This window comes from Lepisma saccharinum, chromosome 18 (genome assembly GCF_977018435.1).
Source record: "Lepisma saccharinum chromosome 18, izLepSacc3.1, whole genome shotgun sequence".
NCBI classification, from domain to species: domain Eukaryota; kingdom Metazoa; phylum Arthropoda; class Insecta; order Zygentoma; family Lepismatidae; genus Lepisma; species Lepisma saccharinum.
This window is the reverse complement of record NC_139246.1, coordinates 12,067,125-12,084,653: the sequence shown is the minus strand read 5'-3', so window position 1 is coordinate 12,084,653 and position 17,529 is coordinate 12,067,125. Positions and strand designations below refer to the sequence as shown.

General features: G+C 36.5%; 1 protein-coding gene across 1 annotated transcript; it reads left to right on the top strand.

Moving 5' to 3' along the window:
* Positions 1-1,287: 1,287 nt before the first annotated feature.
* On the top strand, positions 1,288-16,932 carry LOC146001853 (uncharacterized). Its single transcript, XM_083139552.1, has 8 exons — positions 1,288-1,481; positions 5,803-5,884; positions 8,760-8,806; positions 9,663-9,698; positions 10,449-10,587; positions 13,982-14,049; positions 15,030-15,102; positions 16,708-16,932. The coding sequence occupies exons 1-7, from the start codon at positions 1,419-1,421 to the stop codon at positions 15,063-15,065; spliced, it is 471 nt and encodes a 156-aa protein (XP_082995678.1). The 5' UTR covers positions 1,288-1,418; the 3' UTR covers positions 15,066-15,102; positions 16,708-16,932.
* Positions 16,933-17,529: the final 597 nt, after the last annotated feature.

The window sequence follows — 17,529 nt, the reverse complement described above, 5'->3', positions numbered from 1 at the left end:
CACGTATCCTGACAACCTTTACAAAGCTGCCACGTCGTCGAGTTACGTGAGAACATTCACGAACATGCAGCGCCGTGTTGAACTGTGCATACAGGTGGGGGAGGTCACTTCCAACACTTCTTGTAATGTACCTTCATTTCTCAACCATGTACAAATTTGGTTTCATATCCTCTTTTATTAAGATTTTTATAACACTTTTTCCGGGGCCCCTTACGAGTGGGACACGAGTCTTCTTCAACAATGAATTTTGGAATTCCTTTCTGTAGAGTGCTTAAGACTTCAATCTGGATCGCACCACCTGCATATAGTGTTGGGTAGGACAATGCGCATTAAACCTTACTTTCACGCCCTTTGATTCTTTCATGATTGAACAAAGAACAGGGAGAAACTTTACAAACGATTTATGAAAGAAACATAGTCGATGTTCTAGAGGCACCATCTTTCAACGATGTTCGGGGACACCAACTTTCAACAATGCACAGGGGGAACAAACTTCAAATGATGTTTGGCACTCGGCAATTTTTAACGATATACGGGGTGCACCAATTTTCAAAAGTGTACACACAATTAATAATATTTTTTTATTAATTTTGTAAATTACATATTAGAGTATAATTTGCTCGAGCATTTGGGGGGCACGTGCCCCCGTGCCCCCCTCTGGATCCGCCACTGGTTTACAGTTATTTTCATGTATCATTCATGTATGTACGCGCAATACTTTGGAAAATACAGTGATTTGAAATGGAACGATTCATTTATAGTAGCCCTGTATTTTGTGATTGTCCCTTAATCCATTTAATAACATAAATAAATCAATCAATTACCTTTGGGGTTAAGGTATTTTGCCGCTCCCTTTGCTTAGTATGAGATTACATTGCATTTCTGACGGACTGATACTGTGCATACGATAACCAATAGAAATTCTTCAAAAAACTACTCCAGATATTGTTCTATAAAAAGGTATTCTTGTTTCATTGCATCCATGTTGGTTCCGAGTATTTAGTTGTATGTCAACCGAGATATTGAATACTGGTCGTTATGAGAACGAGTGAGGGAAGAAATATCATCTGAAGGTTGATATGAGATTGGCCTATAAACAGCGGATGCTGTATGGAGATATTGTAATCCTCTGGAAGATGCTGAGTTATTGCTGAACTACAAGAAGCAGCTAAGATTGCAGCATTAACAATAACAAAAACAAATCAAAAACAAAATATCAATCTCCGTACAGAGCAATAAAAAAGGCATCATGGATGTTATAGCTTTCTTGACACTGTAATATTAACAGTGAACATTGGTTAGGTAACAACGATTTTATATGTTTAAGTCTTGCCCTTCTATGAGCTGAGGTAGTACAAAGTCTTGCAGAGGTCATTTGCTTCTCATAGTGACGTCCTGAGTTATATTGCAAAAGAGAGATGTTCCTTCTTATTGCATTGGTTCTCTTCGCAGCGTTCCAGAATGCAGCTTGTGAAGTAAAAGTAAGTCCAGTTGCTTTTGTTACTTACCGTCGCTCTTCCTCCAATTTTGGCTAATCGCAACGATGAATAATGTTATGATGAAATTGATGAAGGGCCATTCACAAGGAACACCCATGTCCAGGCCGGGATTCGAACCCGAGACCCATTGCGTCGTAGCGCGCTGTGCTAACCACTCCGCCACGGATGTCGACCCCTCCACTTTATGCACAGGAAGGTTAATCGGCACTGGACCTACAGTTTCAAGTGGGATCCGAACAACTTGTGCCTCAGCGGGTAATCAGTTTCTATAACAGAAGGGTGTAAGGAGTGACCTACTTCGAAGACACCCAAATACCTACCATCCTGGAGTGTACTTTGCAAACTTGCGAGGCTTTGGCGTCTGGAATCACGACGAATATAATCTCCTGTCGGGCTCTGTCCTTTCACCAATCTCACCTTATCGCCTTTAATCCTCATTTTCACGATTAGCCAAAAGTGGCAGAAATGAAAAGTACTATAAACTAGATGAATCCATTAATGGGACGGAACAATTGAATTATTACATACCAACAAACACAGTTGCAGTTACAACTAAACTACGCATTAACAGCCTCTAAAAAGTAAAATTGTATGAAATTTTGCCACAGGAACATCCTGCTGAAACTTCCTGCTCTAAAAATACATATTTTTTACTTAAGTGCTTTTTCCCGAACAGTCTAGAGCAGTGGTCCTCAATCTTTTTCAGTCCGGGACCCACCTTGAAGCATATCACACTTCATGGAACCCATAAGCATGGGCGCCAGCAGAAGTACTTGTAGAGATGTGCATCCAGTTTATAATCATTTTTGCTAACATCGAGTAATTTAAGAATCCCTCTTTCACGCTTGCTTAAACAAATTACACATACTTAATTACAGAAAAGTAAATATGTAATTTAAAAGACTAATTTACTCCAGTCTAACATCTAACTAAACACACATCCTGAAATTGAGAGATGCCAGTAAAAAGCAATAGATAGCGAATAACAGAAATGTTGTGATTTGATTGATTGATTTGGGCCTCCCAGATGGCGCAGTGGTAGCGTTGTCGCCTTGTAATCAAAATGTCCCGGGTTCGATACCCGGTGGAAGCACAAGCACACTTTCAACTGCAAAAACTAAATATGCTGACCAAGGCAGAAATTTATTTTATTATAAAACATAAACTAAACGTAACGTTTCAACCTTCTAGCAAGGTCTTCTTCAGACTCTGCACCAAGTACAAATGTAACAAGGTACACAACAGGGTGAAATATATATACACAAAAATACTCCCCTCCAGACTATTAGAAAGTAGTTCTGGAATATATTTCATCCTGTTGTGTACCTGGTAACATTTGTACTTGGTACAGAGTCTGAAGAAGACCTTGCTAGAAGGTTGAAACGTTACGTTTAGTTTATGTTTTATAATAAAATACATTTCTGCCTTGGTCAGCATATTTAGTTTTTATATCATGGAAACAAGGCTTAATGGTGTTATAATTTAAACTGTAGGTCCAGTCCCTATTAGCCTTAAATTTAAGTGAACTTAAAACACCAAATCAATCGTTTGATTGATTTGCTATATTCTACTTCGCTTTTTGTGCCACTTTTGGCTTATTTGCGAAGATGGGGATGAGTGATGATATGATGAAATTATGAATGAACACTCAAAAACATCCATGCCCAGCCCGGGATTGGAACTCTGGACCCCTGGGACGTAGCGCGATGTGCTAACCACTTCGCCACGGTGGCCGGCAATAACATAAATGTAAAGTTTAGACTACGGTCAACACGGGTTAAATATAAATTATTAAAACAACATATCTTAGTAATTTAAATGTAATAGGTTTTTAAGAGACACTAAATAAATGTTACTGTCTTAAAAACCTATTACATTTTCACAGTAAAATGTATTTACTGTAAATAAATTTTCGAACCCGAGTTCCGAACCACCAAACGCCCCCTCGAGACCTAGCAGTGGGTCGCGCGCCATAGGTTGAGAAATTATGATCTAGAAATACTTACTGTTATCATGATGCGTTAGGAAAGAGCACAAATGAACACGATAGGCAGATAGGTAGAGAAAGAGAGAGAAAGGTTTTCGATGCGGTGTTATTAAAACGTACACACAATAATACATTTCACGGATTATTTCCTGAATCATTTGTACTTAGCAAACAGACGTTGCTTTATTTGTTCTTTTCGTCGTAACACGCATTCAACACGAAGCAACCTGCAAGTTTCTGTTCCTGGCACGAGATTGCGCCACAGTTCTTGCAACTGGCTACAGTATCATAGATCAAAATGTTCACAACTCAGGTTAAATCATTATGTCGTTTAATATTATTATATTTTCTCAGCTGAACCGAATCATATTCATGTTTATATTACACTGGGGAACAGTGAAATTGCGGCACAGTGTTTGAGAGCTAATTCAGGGCAATTTCATGCTGCTGAATAATGATATAATAATATATTTCCTGAATTGGCTCTAATTTATGAAATAAATGCAACTAAACCAAAATGGCGGAAACATAAGATATACATATAAATGAACTTCCAACAACAATTTAATATTTCTTTTTGTGATTGCAATCATTATTATAAAAATAAATTTATATAGGCCTATGATCCAAATAATTAAGAAAATATGTACACAATGAAGTAACAAACTATGTGAAACGTTTTCTATACGATTTCCTGCTGTATTGCTTTTTAGCACAATCCCTCTGTAAGCTCCAACAGTAGTCGGCCATCACGTGGCGATCCCACCGTCCCTGGTACCTTTCTTCCATTATCCTTATATCCTGATGGAACCTTTCTCCCCGTTCTTCACTAAAATCACCAACGTTCTCAGGGAATCTGTCAATGTGGCTATGTAGAAAATGTATCTTCACAGTCATAATTAGCTCATAGCTCCCAATTTCTCAAAATTTTTCAACATATTTCCAACTATATCGGGGTACTTTTCTGCTCTGTGATTCCCCAAAAAGTTTTTGACGACGGACACAAAGCTCAGCCAGGCCTCAGATTCGATGTAAGACATGTAAGTTGTAAAATTGGCATCATTTATAAGTGTACGAATTTGTGGTCGTCCGTCAAAGATTCCTGCCTTCAATTTTTCAATACTTAGTCCTGGAAAAGTGTGGCATATATATTTGAAACAATCACCACTTGTATCTAAGGCCTTGACAAACTGTTTTATCAACCCAAGTTTAATATGCAGTGGCGGAAGGATGATTTTGTCCCTATCTATCAGCGGTTCATGAATGACATTAGCTTTTCCCACTAATATTTTCCCTTGGGGGCCAAACTTTTATCGTCCAATGCTTTTCTCTAGCACGACTATCCCAAAAACATAGCAAACAGGGATGTTTTGTGAACCCACTTTGTTGTCCTAGTAAAAAATTCACCATCTTCAAATCCACACACACGAGCCACTTATGTTCAGCATATTCAATTTTTTTCTAAAACCATTTTTATGTTTTGGTATTCTTCCTTAAGGTTTGTTGAGTGTCCGATATATTGCCTAGCAATGCTTCATAAGTTGCCTAGCAACAATTTACAAATAAATAAACAAGTTTTTCTTATGGGAATTTCAGCCCATTATAAATTTTGATATTACCGAGAAAAGCGTAGTGTAATTTTACCTCCTACATTTTCCATGGTGTGTTTATTTTTATAACTGGAGTCAATTCAACTGAACCAATCATACAATTGGCAATCACAGCTGTTTTGTGTGCTGAAACTGTTATTAAACTTTATGCCGCAAAATAAAATTTTTTTTTTTGTTCCCCAGTGTTATCTATTTTATTTCGATTTTTTATTGTATGCTGTCAAACGCGAGGATAAATGAATAACATTCGGTAACAGTTAGAGATTTTTGTAGCTATGTGTGTGTCTATACCTTCCTCTAGTCTGACGACAGTCTCTATTTAAACATTTCTACTATACAATGCCCTTCGAACAAGATCCTAAGGGATACATTACACATCAGTACATTTTTTCAAAAAACCACATTAGAAAAATTTTTCTGTGGGAACTTACATGTATATCGAACATATTCAGTTATCATCGACCAACCATTAGGTTATGGCATTGAATTCCTGCGAAGGCAACAATGCTCCTTTATTGTTATTCTATGAAACATTCTAATTATTCACCTATCTGTGGCTATTAGCCTAGACGTCAGACAGCTACAACGAAACACAATACAACCCAATAATATCCATGTAGACATCAAATGTTACAACAATTGAGTAACAAATTTCGAAAGTATGAAAAAGTAAATGCATAGTTGTAACCCCATTCTGTCTTTCCAGGTAGATCCTGTAATAATGGGAAAGATTCTGAATGCCACAATGGAGTGTCTTCAACAGAACAACTTGATCAGAATAGAAGATGGTATTGACTATACTTATTTAATATAATAATTCAATGTGACTTTTACGAAAACGTACATTATTCACATATCGATTTTCATCATTCACAATAGCCTGTTGATTGATATTCTACACCCTGTACCGGCTATCTCTAGAGCAGGCAAACGAAAACAAGTCTCTGCGCAAGTAGTGACACGAGACGGCTCCACGTGAGAGGGAGCGGAACTTAGTAATGTTATATGGTGCCGAAACCCGGGAATTGCGTGGAGGGGGAAAGCGACTGCAGCTACCAGCCTTCCCAGGAGAGTGTACTGCTTCGCTCTGGCCACTCGATTCCCCACAACCAACCCCATCTTCTCGGCCTTGCTCCAGAGATAAGCGGGACAGAGTATAATCAATCATATAACAGTTAAATAGGTAGAGTACGGGGAACTCATGCTATTTACTTCAGTAATATCTTTTCCACACTGAACCAAGGAAAGTACCCCGGGTTGTTGCTCAGGCCAGCACATGGCCGCCTGGAAAGGGGTCAAGGGGGGGGGGGGTTGAACCGAACTATCGACACCCACCCCGTCTGGAAATTGACATCGTTCATGTTATGTTACAAAAAAGCAGAAAGTTTACGTTTTCATTTTTCTACCATTAGTTACAAGAATAAATGGTTACAAGTCCTTAAAATTCCAAGAATTAGATGTTTATGGCTAAACTCGATTGTTAAATTTTCCATCTTACTTTCGTGTGCAAGAGTTAGTAAGTACATTTTCTGTGAATGTCCCTTCATCAATTTCAACATTTCATAAATCATCTTTATCGTCGCGATTAATCAAAAAGGAGCAGAAAAGTGTTGTTATTTAGCAGACGCTAAAAATCAATATTCACCTTCACCTGTAATAACTAATTGCTTTCAACATATCTAAAAATTCTCTTCAAAACTGTAAAATGACCGGACAGATTTATTTTTCTTCGCATTTCTACCACTTTTGGATAATCACGAAGATGATGAGTGATGAAATTGTAGAAAAGGACAATTACAAAGACAACCCATCGCCAGGCCGGGATTCGAACCTGGGGCCCCTTGCGTCGTTACGTGCTGTGCTGTGTTTACCATTTCGCCGCAGGGACCAGCTTAAGTTTCTTATCTCATATTTAATCACTACGGTCAAATCTTGCATCTCGCTCCTGTATAACGGTGTTCTAGCATTGTCCTTTGGGCCAAAATGAAATATTTCTGAAAACAAACTCTGTGACCGAGCACGTTAAGTTTCAGTCATCTTTCACTTTGAACAAGATGAAAGAGAAATTCATTATATTTTACTTCAGTACAATGTTTTTTAACCCACATGGGAAAATTTTCTGTGCGAACTTAATAACATAGATATATATCTTCAGTTATTATCGAACAACCATGTGGTTGTTGAGTTGCATCCCGTCCAAGGCAACATTGTTACGAGGGGAGGCTGATAAGTATTGAGCCTTATCCAGTAACAAATGAGCTAGGAGGCTGAAAATTGCAGGGTGTACTGGTCAATTCTTCTGTATGTAATGGTGCAAAAATTGACTTTCTATGATTTTAACTCCCCTTTGTTTTTCAGGTCCAAAAGTAACCACTCATTTGCAGCATTACTTGCCTCCTAAACACTCAAAATCGCTGCCTTTTAGGTGTTTCTTCAGATGGGGGAACAGATGATAGTCAGATGGAGCCAGATCAGGTGAATATGGTGGATGGGGCAACACTTGAAAGCATAAGGAGGTCAGTGTCGCGAGGCATTGTCATGCAACAGGATAACGCCTTTGGAGAGCTTTCCCCAACTTTTCTGGAGGTGCTGCCACTTTCACTTTGGTCCTGAAAAACAAAGGGAAGTTAAAATCATAGGTAGTCGATTTTTGCACCATTACATGTAGGGGAATTATCCAGTACTCCCTACAGTTTCAGCCTCCTAGCTGAGTAAGGCTCAATTCCTATCAGCCCCCCTCGTATTCCATCATGAATTTTACCAATTCACCTACTAGTCGCGATTAGCCTAGATACATTAACTGACGTCAAATGGCTAATACGAAACACAATGCAATCCAATAATATCCACATAGACATCAAATGTTACAAGACTGAATTATGGCGTGTAAGATAGAACATTCTGGTAAGGCATTTAATCACTCCCACGTAGTACACCCTGGAATGTGCAGTCTTGCAGGGCAACGAGGCTCTTGGCGTCTGGCCCTACGGCCAGTATAATGGTCCGTAGGGCTGAGTTATCTGTATGCTGAGTGACCCTTTGCTGCCTGAGCTTCTACTAAGGGTATTCTAGTCCTCACAGACAGTAAAGTTTTAAATCGTCTTAAGCAATGAATCAATTAATTAGTTTTAAAAATTGAAAAAGGAAGTTTTCAAAACACTTATTTTATATTTTTGTTGCAGTTCTGTCCTCAATGATATTTTAGTTAAGGTTCATATCGCCATATTGAGTGTAGGGCAAATGTAGTTGATGTGTTGAAGTGCCCATAACATCAAAATCAATCAATGAAGATTGAATAACAAAGTCAATCTTTCAACCGAAGTTTTCGGATTCGAATTCCGGTCTGGGTATAAGCACAGACAAGGTAATACATTTGTCTGTGGTATAAGTGTTCTTTGTTAGTGTCCCTCGATCAGTTTCATGTAATCAAAACTCATCCTCATCGTCGCAATTACACAAAATCGGTAGAAATGCGACTTAACAGAACAAAAATACAATTCCTGAAATCTGCCGGTCAGATGAATTAAGGCAATCCAATACATGCAAGTAACATTCAATCAAAACGATGGAAGACAAGTGTGAACTGATGCCTGAAGCAATTAATAATTGTTTCTAAGTTCATTGTTGCCAAACCCTAACAACTGTTTTTGTATTTCGTTTCAGCGATACGTTCCTACCGAAATGGCGATTCTCACATGAACACAATGAAGGTAATCCTGAGTTGCTTAGTATTCTTATCGCAGTGCCATCTTCAGAGCAAAATATTAAAATTACTTCCCATCGAGCGTATAGGTCTACTGTATATGAAGTTAGATGGTTATAAATTCTAGTGAGTTCTATTAATTTCCGCAACAGGACAGAAACCTCATTTCTTGCACAATTGAGATTCGGTACAAGTTGCGTATTGTTTCATTGAAAAAATGTTCCTGGACAGTTTAAATTCCTTCGGAAAAGAGGTTCCTGGACCGTATTTAAATTGATCCGGAAAAAAGGTCCCTGGACCGTATTTAAATTCATCCGGAAAAAAGGTCCCTGGACCGTATTTAAATTCATTCGCAAAAAAAGTTCCTGGACCGAATTAAAATACTTTCAGATGAAAAGGTTCTTTACTGTCCAGAACCCATTTACGCTTGATGATTTTCTCTCCTGTACCGGAATGAATTTCTTTAATAGGTCCTGGACCTTTAACAAATAAATGCCAAGAACGTTTTTTGGGAGAAAAAAAATTTATATACACATTTGTTTTTTAAAAATGTCAAATTTCATTGAAAAAGGCAAAAAAAGGCATTATAATTAAAAATAGGCAGTGGGGTCCCAAATAGACAAAATAGACAAAATGAAAAGGCTTCCAAAACATTCGAAACAACATAAGAAACGTATATCCGGAAAATTTTTATCAATATATGCAGTAGATAAAAAGAGGCATTTTGCCAAACTTCCAGGCTCTAGTCATATGTAACAGGAGTAAAGTGTATAAATGTATGGAACGAATTTGAAGTACATCTGCTAATTATGTGATCTATGAGTTTTGTCCTTTCATCAATGTAAACTTTTTCTTCCTTGCAGTGCTTCCAATCATGCTACCTCAAGAAATCAAAGTTCGTAAGTATTTAAATTGGAAATTATTTAAACAAAGATCTGCGGCAGCTTAGCTGTCGGCCTCCGTGGCGGAATGGTAAATGCAGCGCGCTACGACACCAGGGGTCCTGGGTTCGAATCCCGGTTTGTATTTGTCCGCGATGAGAAAACAGAATTTAGTAAAAATTGACATGTGTGAAAACTGAGAAAAATGAATAACTGGGGATACTTTCGCTTAGGGGTATTCCTTTTTTTAAAAAAAGTTGTTAGAGTATCTGGCTATCACGCAGAAGAAGCGGGTTCGAATTCCGGGGCAGGTGATCTGGACCAAGAATTTTTCCAATCATTTCTGCACGGTTATGAGGGTCACCCAACCTCGTAAATGGGTAACCGGGGCAATCCTAGGGGTAAAGATTGCCGGACGTGGTGCTGATCACATCATCATCCCAACTATGGCCGTGAACAAGAATATGTAGGGGAAAATATTAATTGTCATACTCTAGGATAGTATTGAGGTATTCTTCGGATGGCGCTACCTGATATATTAAGTTTAAAAAAAAATACAGAGATTAATAATAACAATACATTTTTCTACAAATGGCAAGGACAATAAACATTTGTACAACAAGAAAGGAAATTAACAACAATAAATATTAGCCAAAGGTGAAAAGGACGTTGCAAAGTGGACTTCAAACCGAAACCTCAAATATTTCTATATCGTATGAGAATATGACAAATTGCATCTAACAAAGTTCCATTCATCCTTGATTTCAGATGGGAGAATCTGGTGGGATATTGAAGAAGGAAATTAGTGATCACATCAAGAAGCAATCGGCAACAATAGTCTCCTTTGTTGGGAACGATATGTTCAAGGCACTAGAGAAAAGTATCCCTTCTTGCGTAGACAAAGCCAGTACGTATACTAGTGTATAGGTGTACAATCTAAGTTGTGTTTTTAGCTAAACTTGTTAGTGTAGTTGACAGAGGTAGTTCGAATTGAAACTACTGCAAAAAAATATCAAGGAATCCGTTTGGTAAAAATGTCCATCTAATAAATATAATAGCAGCAGTAGTAATAATAATAATAATTTGGCTGACATATTTGGAAAATGGTGGCAATAAAGTGTGTGTGTGTGTATATATATATACAGGGTGTTTCAAAAATATTTTTACAAACTTTGTGGGCTAGTTCCTCAAATCAAAACAAAAAGAAAGTTCATATAAACGTATGTCCAAAAATCCTTAGATTCTTAGTTATTAATTTTAAAAAAACAACATAATGACACATCTGTTAGACATTGTCAGCATATTTGGAAGTGCTGAAACTGTCAACAACTCAGAAACGCATAATAAATGTTCAAAATGTCCTCCTCTTGCTTCCACACACGCATGCACGCGTCGGATCATGGACCAGCGCACCCTTTCACTTACTCCCACACGGTGTCGAACGGTTTCGCAGGCTTCCATGACACGTCTCTGCATTAGGAATGTCTGCTGCATAAAACAAACTAACAACATTATTTTTAATATTGGTTACAAACTTAAGTTGGTGGATTGTACCTTGAAATGCATTGAACGTAAACTTTCATTAATAACTGAGAAACTAAGGATTTTCGGACACATGTTTATATGAACTTTTTTCCTTGTTCAAAGTGTGTAAAAATATTTTTGAGACACCCTGTATAGGTATATGAAATTACATACTTTGCAAAAGTGCCTCCCGATGGCGCAGTGGTAGCGTCTTCGCCTTGTAATCTTGTAATGAAGGGGTCCCAGGTTCGCTACCCGGTGGAGGGACATAGTGGTTCGGATCCCACTTTAAACTGTAGGTCCAGTCCCGATTAGCCTTACTGTGCCTAAAGTGGACCTAAAACACAGATTCAATCAATCGAAACTATTTTGCAAAATGACAGTGTGATGCGTGCAGTGGTGCAATTTGGGTTCAAAGAAGAGTCAGAGATCCGTTTCAAGCCTAAGTATATCAAATGAAACATTATTATTATCATTATTTCGATTTTTCATAATAACGGTGTCGTTGAATTGTTTTTTGAAATTTCTTACTTGCAAGAATGAATCTAACTCAAAACTACAGGGAAATTATAAGACTGGATTTACTCAGGGTCTCCTTATTCATTTCTGCAGGGGGAAGGGGTGGGGGGACATAGCGCCGACATCTTCTGGTGTGTGTTGGCGTTATAATGATAGCACTGGCGTCAACGGTATTTTTTGTTGTTGGAATATTACAATATAAGCGCTTTCACATATCAACCATCACAAAAAAGGCAAAGCGTATGCTAGGCCTACTTTACAGATTCACCGAAATAAATAACCCGAAAGCACTTTCCATTTACTTCAAGACATTTGTGTCCCCCATTCTAGGATATTGTTCACCAATCTGGAACATGGCTACACATTCTCATACATCCAAGATCGACAGTGTTCTCAGCTTTTTCCTCTCCATCGTTCGATATAGAGTGCCTGCCCTGAGACACCTGGCACCTGAAAGATCTGCTTGTAAATCTGCATATTAATACTCCAGAAACTCGTAGATACATTGCAGATATAAAATTGCTATATAAGATCATAAATGGAAACTTAAGATGCAGCATCCCACTCCACGAACTCTCACTCAGAGTGCCTAGACATAAAACACGGAGCAAGGAAACTTTCCACACTGCAACTCCCAGGCTCTCACTCACACAACGTTCACTATTCCATAGGCCACCGAATCAGTTCAATATAATCTCAAACCAAATAGATATATTCACCTCATATTCATTTTTTATCAGCAACATAGAAAAAATTGTACACAAGTAATGCTTTTGTGAAACTGATCTATTTACCTTTGTACTTTTTTGGATTGTTTTATTTTTGTTTATTTTATGTTATCCTTTCTTTTGTGTTTTTAATCTTAGTCTATTGTTTTACTGTTGTTTCTTTCTGGTTTAAAATGGCTTCTGCTGTACTGGAAATTCCAATAAATAAATAAATAAATAAATACACAAGTCATTTCTTTCGGGGGCAGGTGTCCCTTTGACCCTCGCTAAATACGCCAGTACATTTATTTATTTTTCAAACTGCCGTAGTTAGACCTACATAATTTGAATTCAAGGCCAGACGTTACTAGAATAATTAATTCAAGAAGACTTAGGTGGGCTGGCCAAGTAGCACGAATGATTTGATTTTGATTTTAAAATTTTGGGTGCGTCAGCACTAAGGCTATTTTGCACCCGTCACACTATACGGGGTCCAGCCCCTTACCGTTACAAGTAACAACTCTAACGTTGCTTAATTAAAATCATAAAAGATTAAAATGTTCTGACTTTAGTTAAAAGCCGAGGCTGCAAAGAACACTCAGCACAAATAAGGACAAAACACAGGACAACACAAACAAAATTATACTGGCCATGGGGCCAGTCGCCAGAGCCTCGTTAGTCTTCAGTCCAGGGTGTACTAACGTGGAAGTAAGGTTGACATTTGGGTGTACTACGTGGAAGGTCACCCCTTACACCCCATGTAGCACGAATGGGAGGAAAGAAGAGTTGACAGGATTCTTGTTGGGACATCTGATGGTAAGAGACCTGTTAGAAAGCCAAGACGAAGATGGAGAGAATAACGTTTAGATGAACCTAAAGGAAATCGGTAAGGATGGAAAAGATTGGATTGATCTAGCCAAGGATAGGGACAGATGGAAGGCTTGTGCTACTGCAGCCACAAACCTTAGGGTTTAAGAAGGCTAGAGAGTTAGTTATCTTCTACCGTAGTTCTATAGTTCTAGTAGCATCCTGGGCATGAGTGTTCTTCATCAATTACATCTAATCATCACTCATCGTCGCGATACATATTCATAATCATAACCGTTTACATGTATGATGTATTTCTCTTGCAAGTTTCATACTAAGGTCACAAAATTACTAATCATAAATCGATGTTTCGTATGTCTGGCGTAATCCACTAAAATACGTAAGGAAACTATAATAACTTTGTCTTTGGTAGAGCATTTAGGGATACTGCACGCATTCGTTAGCAGTGCTTTATTTCATTTACTTCTAGTAAACACAACAAACTTCTTCTGATAAAGACAATTTAATAAGTCTTAGGCAAAAATATTTTTATTTCATTGCAAAACTTGAAACTATGAGTAAGCGTTGTATATAGTTATCTTTCTCTTCAAAAGAAGTTATGGCTACATTGCCTACCATCTAGTGAGCATTTGTCAAATTTTTATTAAATAATAAAGATTCTTGGTTAGTCACGTAACGAACGGCAGTATGTACGAATTAAAACTTATAGATTCTTTCTTTCAGAAAATGACAACAATTGTCAGGAGGCCCATTTATTTATGGAATGTATCGAAAAGAACACGAATCCATTTGTAAGTACCATTAGGTTAAATACAAATTGCTGACAAAGTAATCAGATGCTTACATTTAAGAAAAAGTATCTTTAACCATAACAATTGACACAAGACAAGAAAGAAATAGTTTAGATATCCTAGAACTGCACAATTCTGATTATTTCACGGTACTCGCAAGGGAAGGCTTATTTACGTCCAAATAACTTGCTTAGTTATGCTTTTGCAAAATAGCCAGATGCAGACTGTAACTGACGTTCATGCGTTTAAATTATTTTTGCAACATTACGTAATTTTGCATTATCTTATTAGAATAAATCGTACTTCAGGGCACCCACATGATTTTTCTCAGGGGTGGCAGAATGACAGAAACTTTTACTATTATTATTATTAATATTATTATTGCTAATATTACTGCTATTATTATTACATTACTATTACTACTATTATGTGTTTTTAAATACATATGTTTGTAATTTCCATATTCTGTAAGTAGGATCTATACTATACAATTTGCACAACTGTATACTTAACATTAATTCATGTAGGACAAAAAGCTGTTTTTTTTATAGTTATGTAATCAGTGTAATATAGACTGTAAGCTTATATATAATGCTACTTCAAATATTAATAATAATAGTTGCTGTAACTAACGTTATGCGCCCCCCTTGCCCGCCCAGTCTGCGAGCGCCCATGAATTCGTACCGGCTATTTTTTTAGTTTGTACTCGTATTGCTGATGTCATTTTAAATATCTCTAAGCTTGTGATGAAATTAATGAATGGACACTCACAAACATCCATGAACAGGATTCGAACCGGGTGTGCTAACCACTCCGCCATGGGGACCGGCTGAAATATGGAAGTGTTGGTTACCCTAACATAACTTATGTATACACACAGAGGGTAAGATATAGCTATATACTTATGGATATCTGATTATATTTGTAAAAATATCTTGCAAATTATGCATTATTACCTGTTTTATTTCATATTCTACCAGACTGCCAGCAAAGTCATGGAGGTAATTATGTTTTGAAAAGGAACTTAGAATGAGAAGAAAAGGTTTTCCTAAGGTAGGTAATTTCTTCCTACCTTTCATTAAAACCCACTCAATAATAATACCTTTATACCACATCCATATAAACCTTTCTTTGAACACATATTTTCCCAACGATTTAACCGTTTCACTGTATTAGTGGCACAAACCTGTTTCTTATTTGAATCTTTAGAAGTTTCTCACAGAAACTTGAATCTTTCGGAATTTCTTACAGAAACTTGAATCTTTTCGAAATTTCTTACAGAAACTTGAATCCTTCAAGAAATTTGAATCTTTCGAAATTTCTGACAGAAACTTGCATCTTTTCGAAATTTCTTACAGATACTTGAATCCTTCAAGAAATTTAAATCTTTCGAAATTTCTCACAGAAACTTGAATCTTTCGAAATGTCTTACAGAAACTTGAATCTTTCGAAATTTCTTACAGAAACTTGAATCTTTCGAAATTTCTTACAGAAACTTGAATCTTTCGAAATTTCTTACAAAAACTTGAAACTTTCGAAATGTCTTACAGAAACTTGAATCTTTCGAAATGTCTTACAGAAACTTGAAACTTTCGAAATGTCTTACAGAAACTTGAATCTTTCGAAATGTCTTACAGAAACTTGAATCTTTCAAAATGTCTTACAGAAACTTGAATCTTTCAAAATGTCTTACAGAAACTTGAATCTTTCAAAATTTCTTACAGAAACTTGAATCTTTCGAAATTTCTTACAGAAACTTGCATCTTTTCGAAATTTCTTACAGATACTTGAATCCTTCAAGAAATTTAAATCTTTCGAAATTTCTCACAGAAACTTGAATCTTTCGAAATGTCTTACAGAAACTTGAATCTTTCGAAATTTCTTACAGAAACTTGAATCTTTCGAAATTTCTTACAGAAACTTGAATCTTTCGAAATTTCTTACAAAAACTTGAAACTTTCGAAATGTCTTACAGAAACTTGAATCTTTCGAAATGTCTTACAGAAACTTGAAACTTTCGAAATGTCTTACAGAAACTTGAATCTTTCGAAATTTCTTACAGAAACTTGAAACTTTCGAAATGTCTTACAGAAACTTGAATCTTTCGAAATTTCTTAAAGAAACTTGAATCTTTCGAAATTTCTTACAGAAACTTGAATCTTTCGAAATGTCTTACAGAAACTTGAATCTTTCGAAATATCTTAAACAAACTTGAAACTTTCGAAATGTCTTACAGAAACTTGAATACTTCGAACCTTACATTCTATTATTGTTGTAATACCACAAACTCTCACAAAACGGGAGTCAATTTAAATGTAACTTTAGTACAATACTCCTCATGCTTTTTATTCCGTTAGTGGAACATAAATGTTCAAAATCATATTACTTAGATTAATTTCTGAAAGCAGTTACTTGTGTTTAGTAGGAAAATTAATAAAATATAACGAAGACACATTTTCGAAGAGCTTTCTGATATCAATTTTCAATGAAAAATAATTTGTTTACAAAGTTTTCAAAGTAACTTGAATAATTTCCTTTTTAATATCTATGTAAAAATTAACTTGCTTTACAACGCTTTCAAAGTTACCTGAACATATTTTTGGAAAAGAATTATGTAAAAAATATAACTCTCTCACAAAGTTTTCTCAATATTTTCAGAATTAAAAACATTGATCCAATGGATGAATTCAACTACAATGATAATGAATAGAAGGAGGCTAATGACATCTGAGTTGAGTTTGTTCACAATTACACGATAATAACATACTATACAAAATGTTAATAACACCATGAGTTGTGTAATTGAAAAAAATAATAATCTTGTAAATTTAAATTCGTATTGTGTAAAAGTCAAGGGAAATAAAGTAGATATCACATAAACAATTGTCATTATTATTGTTATTTTTCAAAATTCACTCAATTCAAACTGAGAACCAATCATGATTATCTTAAAATAACCAATACCTATTAACAGGAACATTGTACCACAATATGCCACTCCCTCTGTACAGGAGTAGTTAGCACAATATGATACAAAGGTAAGATTCGATTTCTTAGTTTTGTTATGGTTCCACTGTCCCACCCCAAACAGCACAAAATCTTCATTAGATATCAAATCTTAAATATGCATTTCTATTTTTGGACATCCAACATACAAGGTTCGCCCATAAAAGAACCGAACTTTTTTTTTTAGGAAACAAAAGAAGTAATTACCTTCAAATGACTTTATCACCTTCAAAATAATCACCGCGCAATACACTTTGACCAGCGTTTGTACAGGTCTTGTAAACACTGTTGATAGTCAGTAAGTGTTCGCAAAATACGCGTAACATTTAATTTAATGTCCGCGACGTCGTCAAACCTTCGCCCTTTCATAGTCAACTTAAGCTTTGGAGAAAGGAAAAAATCAGCAGGCGATAAGTCCGGAGAATATGGAGGGTGATTGATCACTGTCACTGAATGCATAGCAAAGTATTGTTG

Excerpts from the sequence above, each read along its gene's own strand:
- LOC146001853 (XM_083139552.1), top strand. The coding sequence starts at position 1,419 with ATGTTCCTTCTTATTGCATTGGTTCTCTTCGCAGCGTTCCAGAATGCA. Across the intron at positions 8,807-9,662 it reads CTCACATGAACACAATGAAG|TGCTTCCAATCATGCTACCT; the intron begins GTAATCCTGAGT and ends TCTTCCTTGCAG. Across the intron at positions 10,588-13,981 it reads TTCTTGCGTAGACAAAGCCA|AAAATGACAACAATTGTCAG; the intron begins GTACGTATACTA and ends TCTTTCTTTCAG.